We start from the raw sequence: 16,382 nt of genomic DNA, 5'->3' as shown, positions 1-16,382 counted from the left end.
AAACGTAAACTGTAAAAATGGACATTACATGCGCTGGATATGCGTATCACATTTAACAAGCCAAACAATAAAATACTGTTATAGAAGGTAAAGTAAAAACCCAAACCAGTCCGTGCATTAATAGCCGGTGTGTATATAGTCAATTATAAGCTGGGTGGTTCGAGCCCTGAATGCTGAATGGCTGACAGATATGACAAAATATTTATTTTTACTGCTCTAATTGTTGGTAACCAGTTTATAATAGCAATAAGGGAACTCGTGGGTTTGTGATATATGACCAATATACCACTGCTAAGGGCTGTGTCCAGGCACTTCGCGATGCGTCGTGCATGAGAACAGCTCTTAGCTGTGGTATATTGTCCATATAACATACCTCCTCGTGCCTTATTGCTTAAATAAGGTATACCGCCAGCCCTAGGGTGAATGACCTAACAGTGTTTTGGTGTGCTACTGTGTAACAGGAGTTAACGGGAATGACATGTCTGTTGTGTATCGCGGCGCTTCAGTGAACACTGGTTGGAACATGTCCTGCTATTTTAGGCTTTAGTATACGTCAGAGGTATCACGTGATTTAAAATCAACATTTATTTCAAGTGTGGTTTCATAAATGCACGTCAACTCCATAATCCTGACCTCCATTCCATCCAGTTGCTGTGGAGCGGGCACGGCAGCAGACACTGAGATGACCACCCAGATCATCTCCTCTAACCTGGAGCTGCACTCCCTCTCTACGAGCCGGCTGCCCCGCGTGGCCACTGCCAACCGCATGCTCAAGCAGATGCTCTTTAGGTATGCCACCTATCCAGCCCCCCCCCCGAGTGTCTGGATTTTTGCTCCTCCCTAGTACTTGATTGATGAATTAAGGTCACTGATTAGTAAGGGACTCCCCTCACCTGTTTGTCTAGATCTTAATTGAAAGGGGGGGGGGAAACAGCAGACATTTGGCCCTCAATGGAATTAGTTTGACAGCCCTGATGTAGAGTAATGCTGGGTGTCTAAGTTGTGAAAAGTAGTCAATAGAATAGAAGGAATAGTTTGTTGCGTTTTCAGATACCAGGGTCACATTGGCGCTGCACTGGTGCTGGGTGGAGTGGACTGCAACGGGCCCCATCTCTACAGCATCTACCCCCACGGCTCCACTGACAAGCTTCCTTACGTCACTATGGGTGAGTTTGCCAGCTAACTACTTCCCTTTTTTGTTCTTTGTTTGTCTTTAATACTGCCATGCTCCACTAGAGGCTGCTGCTGTTTGCACTCAACTCCTTTTTCTGAAGCTGTTATTCTCAGGTAAACAACATTACAAGTCTACAGATGTGCTCAATCCTGTCAGATGAGTGTATTGTCAATTCACTTTAGAGAGAAAATGTGAGTTTGGTAGGCCAGGAAGATTTGTCGAAACCGCCACTAGCACAGACCTCATTTCTATCGCAAGACTAGGCAGGGATCCCATCCACGCACATCTAAATACTTCCTACTCACGTCAGTCTACCCTGGTCCAGCTTTTCTGGCTCCATTCAGCTTTACCTCTTTCAGTTGAATGAAAATGGGAAAAGTCGACGAGGAGCCATTCTGCAAAATACATACAGAGCTCAATTTTAAGAACAGCTGTGTGGGTTGAAATGATGGACCCTGGTCAGTTCCCACGGGACCCTCATTCCATTGCAGGTATATGAGGGCAGACCCCCCCCCCCCCCCCCCCCCCCCTTTCACCAAACACCTGGCGCCCCAACCCTATCCCCACGTCCGGTTGATGCTTATTCAATTCTGCTGTGGGCGGCATCTTTTCTCCAAAGCTCAGCTAAACCTCGTATTCATTATGTTTGCTGGGTAAAAACAACCGCCCCAAGAATTGTAATTGTTTAGGCTACTTCAAGTGTTAATTGTTGCTCTCAAAGGTTCCCTCCCTGAATATGTTATGAAATGTGGCCTATAAGCGAAAGAAGTCTATCTTAGTCTACAAATTAGGGATGGGAAGTATCCATATTTTCATATCTCTCATCCTGGGATTTACTGTATCAGCAGCTTAGTACACAGTGGCGCCAAAAAAACTGAAAGCCCATTGGGCATCTATTACCAGAATGCAAACATTTTTAGCTAATAATAGCGAATTTCCATGGCGGCTCCTAGCTAACGAGCGCAAATGAGAGAGAATTATTGCAAGACAGGCAGTCCAGCTAATAACGTTATACATATATAGGTAGGTGCTACCAAATGTCATTTTTGGTGAGTTTGGACATTTTACAAGCGAATGTGAACGAGAGACTTTGTGCAAATGAAGAGTACTGGCTCTGGAGCAGCATGTGTTCACACTGTTGAGTCGCCAGGGCAATGGGCCTGTCTGCTCTGTTCGGAGAAGATGGGGGAGGAGCAGACTGGCTGAGAATGGAGAGGGGAAAAAACGCAAGGAAATCTTAAGGTGGCAGCTGTACAGAACTCATCCAAAAGGCTTTGACTTCTCAAACACGGCAGAAAGCTAACACAATATGATGCCTCGTCACCTTATTAATTCAGCCACTTAGTTAACGTGACCCCTAAGTTTAACTTGCTACTTAACGCAGAATTCTTAAATTTACATGCAGGGGAAAAAAATATAAAATGCATATGAGAAACACTACAAGTCAGTTTTGTAAAATTTCTTCCCTGCTAAAGCTGTCCCGGTCAACTTTTTAAGTGCTGTTATTGTGAAGTGGAAAAGTCTAGGAGCAACAACTGCTCAGCCTTGAAATGGTAAGCCACCCAAGCTCATAGAAGCGGACCGCCGGGTACTGAAATGTGTAGCACGTAAAAATCGTCTGTCCTCTGTTGCAACACTCACTACTGAGTTCCAAACTGCCTCTGGAAGCAACGTCAGCACAATAACTCTTAGTTCTGGAGCTTCATGAACTGGGTTACTATGGCCGAGCTGCTGCACACAAGCCTAAGATCACCATGCTCAATACCAAGCATCGGCTGGAGTGGTGTAAAGCTCGTCGCCATTGGACTATGGAGGAGTGGAAACGCGTTCTCTGGAGTGATGAATCACGCTTCACCATCTTGGAGTCCGACGGACGAATCTGGGTTTGGCAGATGCCAGGAGAACACTACCTACCCGAATTCGTAGTACCAAAGTTTTGTGTGGGAGGAATAACAGTCTGAGACTGTTTTTCATATTTCGGGCTAGGCCCCTTAGTTCCAGTGAAGGAGATCTTAACGCTACAGCATACAATGACATTCTAGACGATTCTGTGCTTCCAACTTTGTGGCAATAGTTTGGGGAAGACCCTTTCCTGTTTCAGCATGATAATTCCCCCGTGCGCAAAGTGAGGTCCATACAGACATGGTTTGTCGAGATCGGTGTGGAAGAACTTGCCTGGCCTTCAGAGCCCTGACCTCAACCCCATCAGACACCTTTGGGATGAATTGGAACGGCGACTGCGAGCTAGGCCTAATCGCCCGACCTCAGCAATGTTCCAACATCTAGTGGAAAGCCTTCCCAGAAGAGTGGAAGCAGTTGCAGCAGCAAAGGGAGGACCAATTCCATATTAATGCCCATGATTTTGGAATATGTTCGATGAGCAGGTGTCCACATACTTTACATCATGTAGGTTATCTTCCTGCGTTTTGTAAAGGCAGATCTAAAATGCTTCTTATTGTAATTTGTGCTCGTTGTCAGACTAATTTTGTTTCTTTTGCACTTCTCCACTCGGATGAGAATTCACGAACGGCATTCTATCAGCAGACAGCGCTCTGACTGATCTGTACCAACTTTTCTCTGCCACATTTCTCGGTGTAGCCAACCTATTTGTATTTTTTTCCCTCTAAAATGCAAGATTAACTTTAAGAAATACATTGGGAAATGTAGCTGGCTACTTTCTATTGTAAACTGAAATATGATGGCCATGCATAGTTTTCGCGGAAAATACTTAGCTTTTTCATTAAGCTCATTTAGCTTACTTATGTGGCTGCCAGCCAAATAGCATTGCACTTCTGTTGTCATCTGATAAATGAAGCTATTTTCTGCCTAATGTGTGGCACTAATGTATTTTCGGTGAAGGAAAACTAGTTGCACGTCCCTGATCACTCTACTGAAACAAAAAAACAACAGACTTTCAATATGAAACGCTACCCCTGTCAATACACAGCTGGACTCACCTGTTCCCGCTTTCTCCGGTTGTGCTATTTACAAACACTTGACTGCTATTTACAAACACCTCAGGAGGCTGAAGAAATTCGGCTTGTCACCAAAAGCACTCACAAACTTCTACAGATGCACAATCGAGAGCATCCTGTCGGGCTGTATCACCGCCTGGTACGGCAACTGCTCCGCCCACAACCGTAAGGCTCTCCAGAGGGTAGTGAGGTCTGCACAACGCATCACCGGGGGCAAACTACCTGCCCTCCAGGACACCTACACCACCTGATGTCACAGGAAGGCCATATAGATCATCAGGGACAATAACCACCGGAGCCACTGCCTGTTCACCCCGCTATCATCCAGAAGGTGAGGTCAGTACAGGTGCATCAAAGCAGGGACCGAGAGACTGAAAAACAGCTTCTATCTCAAGGCCATCAGACTGTTAAACAGCCACCACTAACATTTAGTGGCCGCTGCCAACATACTGACTCAACTCCAGCCACTTTAATAATGGGAATTGATGGAAATTATGTAAAAATGTATCACTAGCCACTTTAAACAATGCCACTTAATATAATGTTTACATACCCTACATTACTCATCTCATATGTATATACTGTACTCTATATCATTACTGCATCTTGCCATCTTTATGTAATACATGTATCACTAGCCACTTTAAACTATGCCACTTTGTTTACATACCCTACATTACTCATCTCATATGTATAGACTGTACTCGATACCATCTACTGCATCTTGCCTATGCCGTTCTGTACCATCACTCATTCATATATCTTTATGTACATATTCTTTATCCCTTTACACTTGTGTGTATAAGGTAGTAGTTGTGGAATTGTTAGGTTAGATTACTTGTTGGTTATTACTGCATTGTCGGAACTAGAGGCACAAGCATTTCGCTACACTCGCATTAACATCTGCTAACCATGTGTATGTGACAAATTAAATTTGATTTGACTGGCTCAACTGTTCTGGGGAACTACGGTAAACTTCATAATGTAAAATAATGTGACAGGTGAAATGAAGAATGCAATCTGCTTTATCTCCTAATATATTGCACAAGTTGACTGCAGGTATTTACTTAAAAGTAGCTACAAATATTAAAATGTATAGAAAAACGTCAAAGAAATAGGTTTGACGTTATTGAAAAACCATCTCATGTCTATTTATATACAGTATATACCGCCCAAGCCTACTACAAATAGCTTTTTCTTTACTCGTTTAGGAGAATGTTGCTTCATGTACGAACTGGCGTTTCTTCATTTGTGGTCATTTTTAAACAAGTGTATCTCCTTCATATTCGATTCTGGTATTTCTCTACTGAGCTACGTGGAAACGGAGGGAATTTGGCTGAATATTCAGCCACATGAATAATAGAAGCCTGTTTTAAATCCAGTCACTAATAAAAGGAGGATTGGGGGGAAAGGAAGAGGTTACACACACACTTCCTGCCTCTCTCCCAGAAACGCTTTCCCCGGCGTTTACACAGGAGGCGCGAGGCCGTCACTTGAAAGACTGTTGTGCTGACAAAGAACCTATGGGGGTTCTTCCACTACACCTTTCCAGCCAACGCTGCAAGATTGTCTGCTTTCTCAGACTTTCCATGAAAATGTAAGAAACCGGGGGGACTAGCTACATACGAAAGTCTCTTTTTCTCCCACTCCGTATATTGTTATTTTACTGTTTGTTTTTTCATTTAATCAATAGCTTTTCTTTTTTTATATAGTTCTTTTGTCCCTTCCTACTCTATATACAATAAATATCAACCTCTTAACCCCTGTTTTTCTCCCTCATTTATACCAACCCCTCACCACCTCCACCTTCTCTCCCTCTACTATATTTTTGTCTCGTTCCCCCTCTCCGGCCCGGCTCATTCATATTCATGTATCAGTATGTGGCATGTCAGCGAGCCGAGGCCTCATATTAGGGAGTCCCTCCAGGAGCTCATGTCTGCCCCTTCTAGAGAGTGAAACATGCATGAGAAATGATCAATGGCCTCCTCAAATTCCCCCCCGGCACCAATGTCAATTGAATATCGTGCATGTAGTGGAAGTCTCACCATACCAGTACAGAGCCCAGTGACTGATGAGCCAGGGTAACCAGTAGAGCCCGGTGACTGATGAGCCAGGGTAACCAGTAGAGCCCGGTGACTGATGAGCCAGTGTAACCAGTAGAGCCCGGTGACGGATGAGCCCGGGTAACCAGCAGAGAGCCCGGTGACTGATGAGCCCGGGTAACCAGCAGAGAGCCCGGTGACTGATGAGCCCGGGTAACCAGCAGAGAGCCCGGTGACTGATGAGCCCGGGTAACCAGCAGAGAGCCCGGTGGCTGATGAGCCCGGGTAACCAGAGCCATGTTCAGTAGGCACGAAGTGGAAGGAAACTCTCTGAACTGGAGTGTTACAGGGAGGTGCTATCGGTACTTGTCCGATAAGAAACTGTAATTAGTGTTTTCTGTTGCAAACCGGTGTGCCATAGCAAACTCGACAGGATAGCTAGAGACCAGAATGCCTGTGTTAGCTTACTATGGCTCACATTAAACAAACTAATGTTTGAGTGTAGACTTCAGATAAACCTTGGGTGAGGCTTTGGCCCAACAGCCATTCTTTCACGCATTTTGTTCCGCTTTTAAGTCAACCTATTAACCTCTATCGTTCAACCTATTACCTTTATCGAACCATTTAGATGGTCTCCAGGCCTTTTACTCTCCTCTTCTACTGTACTGGCAAATCACAATGAAACTCAGCCAGTGCAACTCCTTAATGACTCCCCTGGCAACCTGGCTATAAAACACCAGACAGCGGCTGCACACGGAGCGGAAGATGGCATGATGGATGCTGTGGGGTTAAGGAGAGAGGGGAGAAGGTATGGGAGAAAATGACTCTTCTGTTGTAAAAGAGACACAGCTGTAGAGAAGTCCTAATGGCCAGTCTCCACAAAAACAAAGGGATTCTTCAACTTCCTGCTTCTTGCTTTTGTCACAGATAAGCACTTTCTTCAGCGGGCTAATTGCCCGCAACGTCTGAGGCGCTTTAGGAAAATGGACTCCAGGCGCGTCGTTACATAGTGTTTCTTTAAGAAGTGGGCGTTGGAAATGAACAGTCAGCTGAAAACTGAACCAGACATTCAGTCATGGTTACCAGGAGGGACCTTTGTAAGCATTTTTGAAAGTGGTGTTTTTCAAACTTTGTATGGTCCTCAACATGTTACTTTCCACTGCGACTGTCGTAAACCATTCGGCCCATGTCTTATTGTTGACCCATAGTCTTGTCTTGGTCACTGGTCATTTTTTGGTTTGGATTGTTTAATTCTGGTCACTCCAACAGTCATAAACCATGCAGTTTTTGTGTTTCTCTGTTCTCTCCCAGGTTCTGGCTCTCTGGCTGCCATGGCTGTGTTTGAGGACCGCTATAAGCAAGACATGGAGGTGAGTTGGACCTGGCCCATCTGCCATTTTGTACATCCACCCCACGCATCATCTTCATGTATCAAAATGGAGGAATACATGGCCATACACCTATTTTATACCACAATAGTCTAAACAAACCCGCAATCTGAAACAAGTCGACTATGCTTACGACAGCAGAGAATATACACCTGCTTTACCTCATTGTGAAGCTTCTCTGGATTTGGCGAAGCCCTGGGTCAACGGTATGGATAGTCATGTTATGAGCATATACATCTAAGCCACTTTGTCCTGTTGGACTCCAGCATTTAACTCCCCCTCCAAGATGGTACAGTTTGGCTGTATGGCTCGGTCACTGCCAGGCCCTGGGTGTTAATGGTTGGAGATGGGGCCACAATTCTCCTTTCAGTGGACTTCCATTAAACTGATCAAGACACACACACACAAATAATCATGCTACATACACAGTGCTGTGATGGTCATGGAATTTTGGATGACAGTTGTTTGTGATGTGTTCACCCTAGTTATGAGGGTTATTTTCATGACTACAATTACCGTGCCAGCCCTACATAGTGTCACGCCAACACATCCCTACACACAATATATTTTATCCTACCTCCCACACTGGTGTCTATATAAATCCTGCCTCTATTTCTGCCTCTCCATCACCGATTCACCCAAAGAGGAACTGATGCATTTTATCCTTTTAAGTGCCATCAAAGGCTTTGCTGAACAAGGAAGCAGAAATATGCCACAGTCGTTTTTGCTATTCGCACATCTTCAGTTGGGTTGCAGGGGGAAGGAGGCGTGCGTGTGTGCACAGTTGTACAAGTTATCAGAATGCTGCTGTATTTTATGGCAACCTGAGTAATGGAGACTCTCATACACTCAGAAGCTGGCTTCACGTGTGTGTGGCCGGAGAGAGCAGAGCAGCAGGCATCCCGGGGGTCTCTACTCCCTCAACGAGTGTTAGCTAGCTACCTGTCCCAGGGCCACCCCACAGCACCAATCCACTTGCAAATGAGCAGCACAATTGGCACGAGGATAATGGAGGGAACCAGAAAAATAATAGAAAACTAATTGGGGGTGAGAGGACAAGGATAGGGAGGAGTGGAGTTGTCCCCCCCCTTCTTGTTTTTTGTAACCTTTTGTCTCTGTCGTTCCATTGAAGCAGGGCTTTCAGGCGCATCAACCTGCAACGTTTCAATGGAGTGAACATGCTGGTAATCAACATCCATTTGAAGACGGCGGAAGGCTGCTGTGGTTGTTGCTCTTGGCACATACTGTAGCGAATTCCCTGGAGACGCCTGTCACAGAGCAACTTCTACTGAATTAAAGGCATTAACGGGGTTTTGTGCTAGTGTTTATATGGAGGCTTTTGTGGCAGTGTTCTTATTTTCAGGGTTCAGGTGTTTCTCATTGAGGGTGGAGATCGGGGTCATGGACTGCCTATCATTGGGGCAGTGGCTATCTACAGTGCTTTGCGAAAGTATTCACCCCCCTTGGCATTTTTCCTATTTTTTTTGCTTACGACCTGGAATTAAAATATATATTTTTAGGGGGTTTGTATTATTTGATTTACACAACTTTGAAGATGCTAAATATTTTTTGGGGTGAAAAAAACATGAAAATATGACAAGATAACAGAACTTGAGTGTCCCCCCCCCAAGTCAATACTTTGTAGAGCCACCTTCTGCAGCAATTACAGCTGCCAAGTCTTTTGGGATATGTCTCTATAAACTTGGCACATCTAGCCACTGGGATTTTTGCACATTCCTCAAGGCAAAACTGCTCCAGCGCCTTCAAGTTGGATGGGTTCCTGCTGGTGTACAGCAATCTAAGTCATACCACAGATTCTCTGGAAGACTGAAACGGGTTTCCATCAAGAATTTCCTGGTATTTAGTGCCATCCATCATTCCTTCAAATCTGACCAGTTTCCCAGTCCCTGCCAATGGGGAAAAACAGCGTTGTAATGCCACCACCATGCCTCACTGATGGTGTCCTCGGGGTGATGAGAGTGTTGGGTTTGCGCCAGACATAGCGTTTTCCTTGATGGCCAAAAACCTCAATTTTTGTCTCATCTGACCGGAGTACCACCTTCCATGTGGTTGGGGAGTCTCTCACATGCCTTTAGGCAAACACCAAACGTGTTTTCTTTTTTTTCTTTAAGCAATGGCTTTTTTTTGGCCACTTCCATAAAGCCCACCTCTGTGGAGTGTACGACTTTAAAGAGGTCCTATGGACAGATACTCCAATCTCCGCTGTGGAGCTTTGCAGCTCCTTCAGGATTATCTTTGGTCTCTTTGTTGCCTCTCTGATTAAAGCCCTCTTTGCCTGGTCTGTGGGTTTTGGTGTGCGGCCCTCTCTTGGCAGGTTTGTTGTGGTGCCAAATTCTTTCCATTTTATAATAATGGATTTAATGGTGCTCCGTGGGATGTTCAAAGTTTCGGATATTTTTTTTTAACCGAATCCTGATCTGTACTTCTCCACAACTTTGTCCCTGACCTGTTTGGAGAGCTCCTTGATCTTCATGGTGCCACTTGCTTGGTGGTGCCCCTTGCTAAGTGGTGTTGCGGACTCTGGGGCTTTTCAAAACAGGTGTTTGTGTGTATATATACTGAAATCATGTGAGACTTAGATTGCACACAGGTGGACTTATTAATTATGTGACTTCTGAAGGTAGTTGGTTGCACCAGATCTTATTTAGCGGTTTCATAGCAAGGGGGTGAATACATATGCACTACTTTTCATCAATTTGGACTATTTTGTATGTCCATTACATGAAATCCAAATAAAAATCTATTTAAATTACAGGTTGTAATGCAACAAAAAATAGGAAAAACGCCAAGGGGGTGAATACTTTTGCAAGGCACTGTAGTTGATGAGTACATGCATCAAGAAAAGTGCTCTGTGTGCCCTAGTGTACTCCTTCGCATCTTCAACCCTTGTAGCAATCGCGCTCTTCATCTTCAACCCTTGTCTTCACATTTCTCCCCCCCTTGTCCTACTCCACCCTGCGTAGCAGGCTGGGGTTGAGGTGCTGTTCCTTCCTGTCACGGCCTGGTTCAGTTCTGTTCAAGCCACCTCCTCTGGCCCCCCAGAGAGCAGTAGAGTACAGGCCCTGGGCCCAGTAAGATGGATGACCCATAGCCAGAGTGACACTCCACCAGTCTGTCTGATTTATGAAGTGCCCCTCTGCTCCTCTGTGGGACTGAGGGTTTATGAGACAGCGTGAAAGTGTCAGTCTCTTCTAGGCCTATATACTTCCCCAGTGTTTTTATATATATTTCTCTACTCTTTCTCTCTCTCTCTCCTGGAGAATAAACACTAACCATGCTTATCTATCCTCGACATGAGATGTCATGAGCTGTATTTTGTTGTAAATCTCTTACTGAGCCTAGTGATCTTAAAAGTGAGTGGTGTGTGATGTTACGGGCTAATCTGGGGACCTGCTCCAACAACATGCTTCTCCGTTAACTATCCTAACTGTGCCAGAAGGGGCTCCGTTGTGTGTTTGGAGAAACACTAGGTGACAATGGCAGTGTATTATTGACTTGTCGCTAAACCAGATTTTGATGATCAGTATAGAGCTTCTGACTGTCTTGCAGATATTTTTTTATTCTGCTGTTTTCTTGACCCCCCCCCCCCACCCCCAGACCTCCTTTTATATCCTCATTAGCAGCAAGTTGAAATGGCTCTAAACCAGAACAGACAGCTGGAACACGCCTTGTCATTTTCCTCCCCTTGTCACTCAACCTCCACTTCCTGCATCTCCACACACAACACCCAACACGACTTCTAGTTATTACAAATGGAATATGACAAGAAGTCGGGGGGGGGGGGGGGGGCTGGCTGCGTACCAATATGTAAAGGGGTGTCTGGTAAAGGGGTCTCCATGGGAAAGCGGTGTAGTAAACTGCTGCTTTTATTTGGCACGTGGCCCAATTAGAGATCAAGCCTGCCCCCCGCTCCCGGGAGTCGCCAATACCCTGAAGACGACAGATGTTGAACACCGTCTTCTGTGGCATATTTAATATGGTTATGAAATATTGAAATGGTGTGTGTTGGTGCCGTGGGGAGGCTGTATTATAATGTGGGGCAGGAGGCAGCAGTTGTGTTGTTCACACTGATTGCAGGGGAATACATGTGTCTCAAGTGTGCGTTTACACACTTAAGTGTGCATTTTTATTTCACTCGAGTCTTACTTGAGATGGGTCTCTCAAACTGAGCTTTTCAGTTTACAGGTAGGATCTTTTGGATTGTCTCCTATATGGTACATAATAAACATGCTTGATTTGACTTAGTTAGATGGACTATTTCATATTCTTGTCAGGGTCCATGATATTTTAAGTCCAACCCAGAGCTGGCAGCCATGTTGAATGATGTCATGGGTATATGGCAATGTAGATATCAATGTTATTATAGTGAACTAAAACTATTAATGAAAAAACTATTTAGGGAACTGAAACTCTGACTCCAAATCGAACAAAAAAAACATGGTTATGTTCAGTAGTAGTTTTCTGGTCCCATTGAGATTTAGTTTATAATTTAAAGGTGAACTCAGCGAGATGACTTTTCCACGAGGAACACTACAGATATTCTATGCGTTTGAGTGGTGAATCTAAAGCAACTGACTAGACGAAGTCGTGAAATTGGAGGTGCATCTGTGACAGCCAAAAGTCGGACACTAAGGCTCAGATCAACATGGCAGTGTTGCCATTGTTTATAAAAGGTTTTCTTTGGAATGTCAAAATAAGGATGTATCTAACCCCATATCACACATTTACAATCTGAAATGATAATATACAGGGAGTGTACAAAACATTAGGAACACCTGCTCTTTCCATGAGACTCAGGTGAAAGCTATGATCCCTTATTGGTCACCTGTTAAATCCATTTCAATCATTGTAGATGAAGGGGAGGAGACCAGTTAAAGAAGGATTTTAACTCTTGAGATAAGTGAAACATGCAAGACAAAATATTTAAGTGCCTTTTGAACAGGGTATGGTAGTAGGTGCCAGGCGCACTGGTTTGTGTCAAGAACTGCAACACTGCTGTGTGTTTCACACTGATAAATATTTGCTCGTCTTCAGACCAATCAAAAGCAGACAGTGCTTTGACCAATGGCAGAGAGGAAGGATGCGATGGTTACTTTTCTCAGGTAGTTTTAGCAAGGTAAATCAATATTAACTTCATGCAAAACATTAGGAAATGTAGCTGGCTACATTCTTTCTATGGTAAACGTAATATATCTATCTGATGGCCGTGCATCGTCTTTGCAAATAATAACTTGCACTTTCATAGTAAGTTGGTTTACTGTGTGGCTGCTAGCCAAATAGTGTTGCACTTCTGTTATCTAATGAAAACAATGCTATTTTTTTCTGCTAAATGTTTTTGCATAAATGTATTTTGTGATGGAAAACTAGAGTTGCACGGCCCTGATCACTCCACTTGAAGTAACAACTACCGTTCAATATAAAACGCAGGTGAAATGATTTAAGACGCAGATTTTTTGATGGACTGCATCTTGAAAATGCAGATTTATGAAAGCTACAGCGTCCCCTGGTCTTTGTCTCTCCTGTATCATAAATCATTTTTTAGGAACTCGGGTGTCTCAGCCCCACAGCAGCTGCCAGACTAGGCTGAATAATTGATGAAACCGTGGACACACGGACGCTTTGTAGAAACATAGCAGTCTCTTTCTCACCCACACCAGTACCACACACCCCCGCTTTAGTGTGGTTCCTCCAGCGACCATGGACTGTGAGGGTTTTGTGTTACTCTGAGTGGTGCTGTTTAAAAACACACCAGGTGTCTGCTGGTGTCCGTGTAATGAAGTCCCAGTAGGCCACTCAGCCCACTGCTGGTCAGAGAACCATGACCCAGCCCCTGCTAACCTTAGCACTGTGCTGGTGGTGTCACATACTGGGGATTAGGACAAACACACAGAGGATATTTCTTAAAATCTTGTGTGTGTTTGCGAAAGAGAATTAGACTGCTCAGGTTTCCACACAGCTAGGGGTGTGTGCGCCACTCATCTCTTCTCATCCAGTCAGATGTGTTCTGCTGTGTCTCTGTTGATATTACCTGAATAAAACGGTCTGTTCCATGATAGAACAAACTACTTTAGGCCCCTCGGCTGTCTGCAAACCTAAACCAATCTCGTCCATGCTAGATAAGACACAAGCTGTGGGCAAAGTGTTGCCGGCAGCAGTTGAAGCTAGTGGATATTAGATGCATCCCTACCGGGAACGTTTTGCCTGTTTAGGATGTCGGAATGGTAGGAAGACATTTTGGCATCTTGTTTAATTACCGTAGTCATTTCTCTCTGCAGGGTTATACTTAAAACCAAGTTAACCTTATTAAATCCCAGTGGGGGTAAAAACAACGATGAAATTAAGATATATTGAACAACTGTGGAAATTGTAATTCTGTGAGTGGGATTGTAACCATGGTGTTCTTGTGGACAGCACAATACACTAGTGGAGTTTGATACGTGGTCACCAAGTAACGGCTAAATATGCTTATTTAGCAGATGTCTTTAAACTTAGTACGTGCACAGTATGTGTCCCGTGACGTGGTACTCAGTCTTGCAACATCAGGTACCTTAACATAGTCAAACCTTTAACTTGTCAAAACAGAGTGACTGTGCTGGTCTTAAATGCTCCTGTAGCAGGGCTGAACTTTACCACTCAGACTACAGAGGAAAGGCCATGAGTCTGACACACCGCATTTAGTCTTTCATTTGATTTTTTTGTCTTTTTTTTTGTCAGAATGCGTCTCTAAACTCCTCACACCCCCATTAAACGCCAAGGTGAATTATGAAGCGCTTTTCCTCCCAGATATCAGATGAAGAGCTCTGAGGTGGCGATGGCCTCCACTGTGGAGTCTGGTAGAGCTCACCGGGGAGCACGTCTCCTCCGTTAGCCATTGTGTTAAAACGCTCTGGCTGAGGAGGACCATCTATCTTGCGTGATGTGACAGATGCATTTATCACATGGCCTGGAGAGGATGGGGGGGACGCTTGAAAATGAGCATTTAGCTCTACAGTACTTCAGGAAGGCGCTACTGCTCTTAGTGATGATGGTCAATAGAGGGAGCCCTTGCTTTTCCCATGGTGTTTGTAGATAGGTGGGAATACCCACTCACTACTTCTTGCTCAGCTTGTTGTCTTTCATTAGAAGCCACAGCTATAGCCTGATCCAGACACAACCATGTGACAGACTTGTGCAGAAGTTTATATGTAGGGCTGCTCTATCCCTCCATCTTGAGCAGTAGTGGAATAAGCATTGGATTAATTCCCTCAGTACATGAAGAGATGATATTGATCATGTTTACAATAATGATTGTCGTTTTTCCTCTCCTCAGGAGGAAGATGCCAAGCGGCTGGTTCGGGACGCCATCGCGGCTGGCATCTTCAACGACCTTGGTTCCGGCAGCAATATTGACCTGTGTGTCATTACCAAGGGCAGGGTGGACTACCTGAGGCCTCACGACATGGCCAACAAGAAGGGTGTCCGGTAAGGCCACCTACCCACCAACAGTCCCCACAATCTCCCCTCAATAGTCCCCATATTTTGATCAATTACTTGTTCTCATAATGTCCCTTCATTTGTCCTCATGTCCCTTTACTTGTCACCTTAATATGGTTCCCATGTCCCATCAGTGTTATTGGTCCCCAGTTGGTCACAACAGTCTCACTCAATCTGGAGGACAGTTGCTTGCTGACTGGATTGCCTCGTCAATACAAGCACAATAACAAATGGCACAAATTTGTGCATGTTTTGAGTGTAAGAACCTTTGCATGGTTTGGGTATTATTCCTTCCCAAACCCTTATTCACCCATGACAGAGAACGTTTTCCCCCACAGCAGTGCATCGTTGTTAATCATTCAATTTCTGAATGAGTTCTAGTCATTTGTGTCCTTTTTAATTTGTTAATGTATTGTTGAGTTGCATTGTTGGTAATGAATCATCTGTAATGGCACGGCGAATGACCCATCCCTTTGGCCTGTTCTGTTTGAAGATGTGTGTATGAGCATGAAGCCTTGCTCCACCAGTGAGTAATAAATACCTAGTTGTGTGGAGTGCACTAGACTTTAACCACCCACCTGAATACTCTTGTTTGACTACTAACCCACTTAACCCAGCAAGTTTGTGCTTCTCTTGCCCTCTGCTGCTTGTTTAATTTCATAGAACTAAGTTGCACGTTTGTTTTTTGTCATAAACCCCAAAAAGCGCTGTGGCGCAGTGCTAGAAAAGATGCATTCTCCAGAGTCACGTGACTCATGGAAGCCATTTTTGTGTTTTACATCCAAGAACTAGCTCCCAGAGGCTCATCAGACCAGTTTATGCTGTGTTGAATAATATGTATATATATATCTTTTTAAATTAGAAACTAATTCCTTTATTTTTCCAATCAGAACCGGTAATTACAAGTACAAGCAAGGAACAACCGGAGTCCTGACGAAGTCCGTGATCAAATTGGATCTGGAGGTGGTGGAGGAGACGGTTCAGACTATGGATACCTCTTGAAGCCTCAACGGAACATTCTGATGTTTTCCCTGTTGTTATTTCCCAAATTGGCCTTTACTTCCTTCAGTGGAGATGGCATGTTTTTCCATGGTTTAAAATAAAGTTTGCGTTGAGTCTTAAATATCTCCTAAGTGTTTTGTGACGATGCCATCTCAAATGGTATGTAATTGCTTAGCTAGCTGGCAGTTTGACAAACGTGAATTGTTATAATTATTGAAGTTTGAAGAGGGAACAATGGAGAACAAGTCAGTCTGTTTTAGGGAATCTATTTGGGAAAAAACAGGAAATATAAATTATCAGAATGTTT

The 16,382-nt window shown here is 44.2% G+C and overlaps 1 protein-coding gene across 1 annotated transcript in view; it reads left to right on the top strand.

The window, feature by feature from the left end:
- Nucleotides 1–16,382, top strand: part of LOC120025472 (proteasome subunit beta type-7-like) — an 18,818-nt gene extending 2,436 nt beyond the window's left edge. Inside the window, exons 4-8 of the mRNA XM_038970028.1 lie at nt 649–789; nt 1,051–1,166; nt 7,503–7,561; nt 14,910–15,061; nt 15,964–16,382. Of these exons, the coding sequence (XP_038825956.1) occupies nt 649–789; nt 1,051–1,166; nt 7,503–7,561; nt 14,910–15,061; nt 15,964–16,075 (580 nt within the window). The 3' untranslated portion in view covers nt 16,076–16,382. The remainder of the gene's footprint in view (nt 1–648; nt 790–1,050; nt 1,167–7,502; nt 7,562–14,909; nt 15,062–15,963) is intronic.

This window comes from Salvelinus namaycush, chromosome 31 (assembly GCF_016432855.1).
Source record: "Salvelinus namaycush isolate Seneca chromosome 31, SaNama_1.0, whole genome shotgun sequence".
NCBI lineage: Eukaryota > Metazoa > Chordata > Actinopteri > Salmoniformes > Salmonidae > Salvelinus > Salvelinus namaycush.
This window is presented reverse-complemented; position numbering and strand designations above follow the sequence as displayed.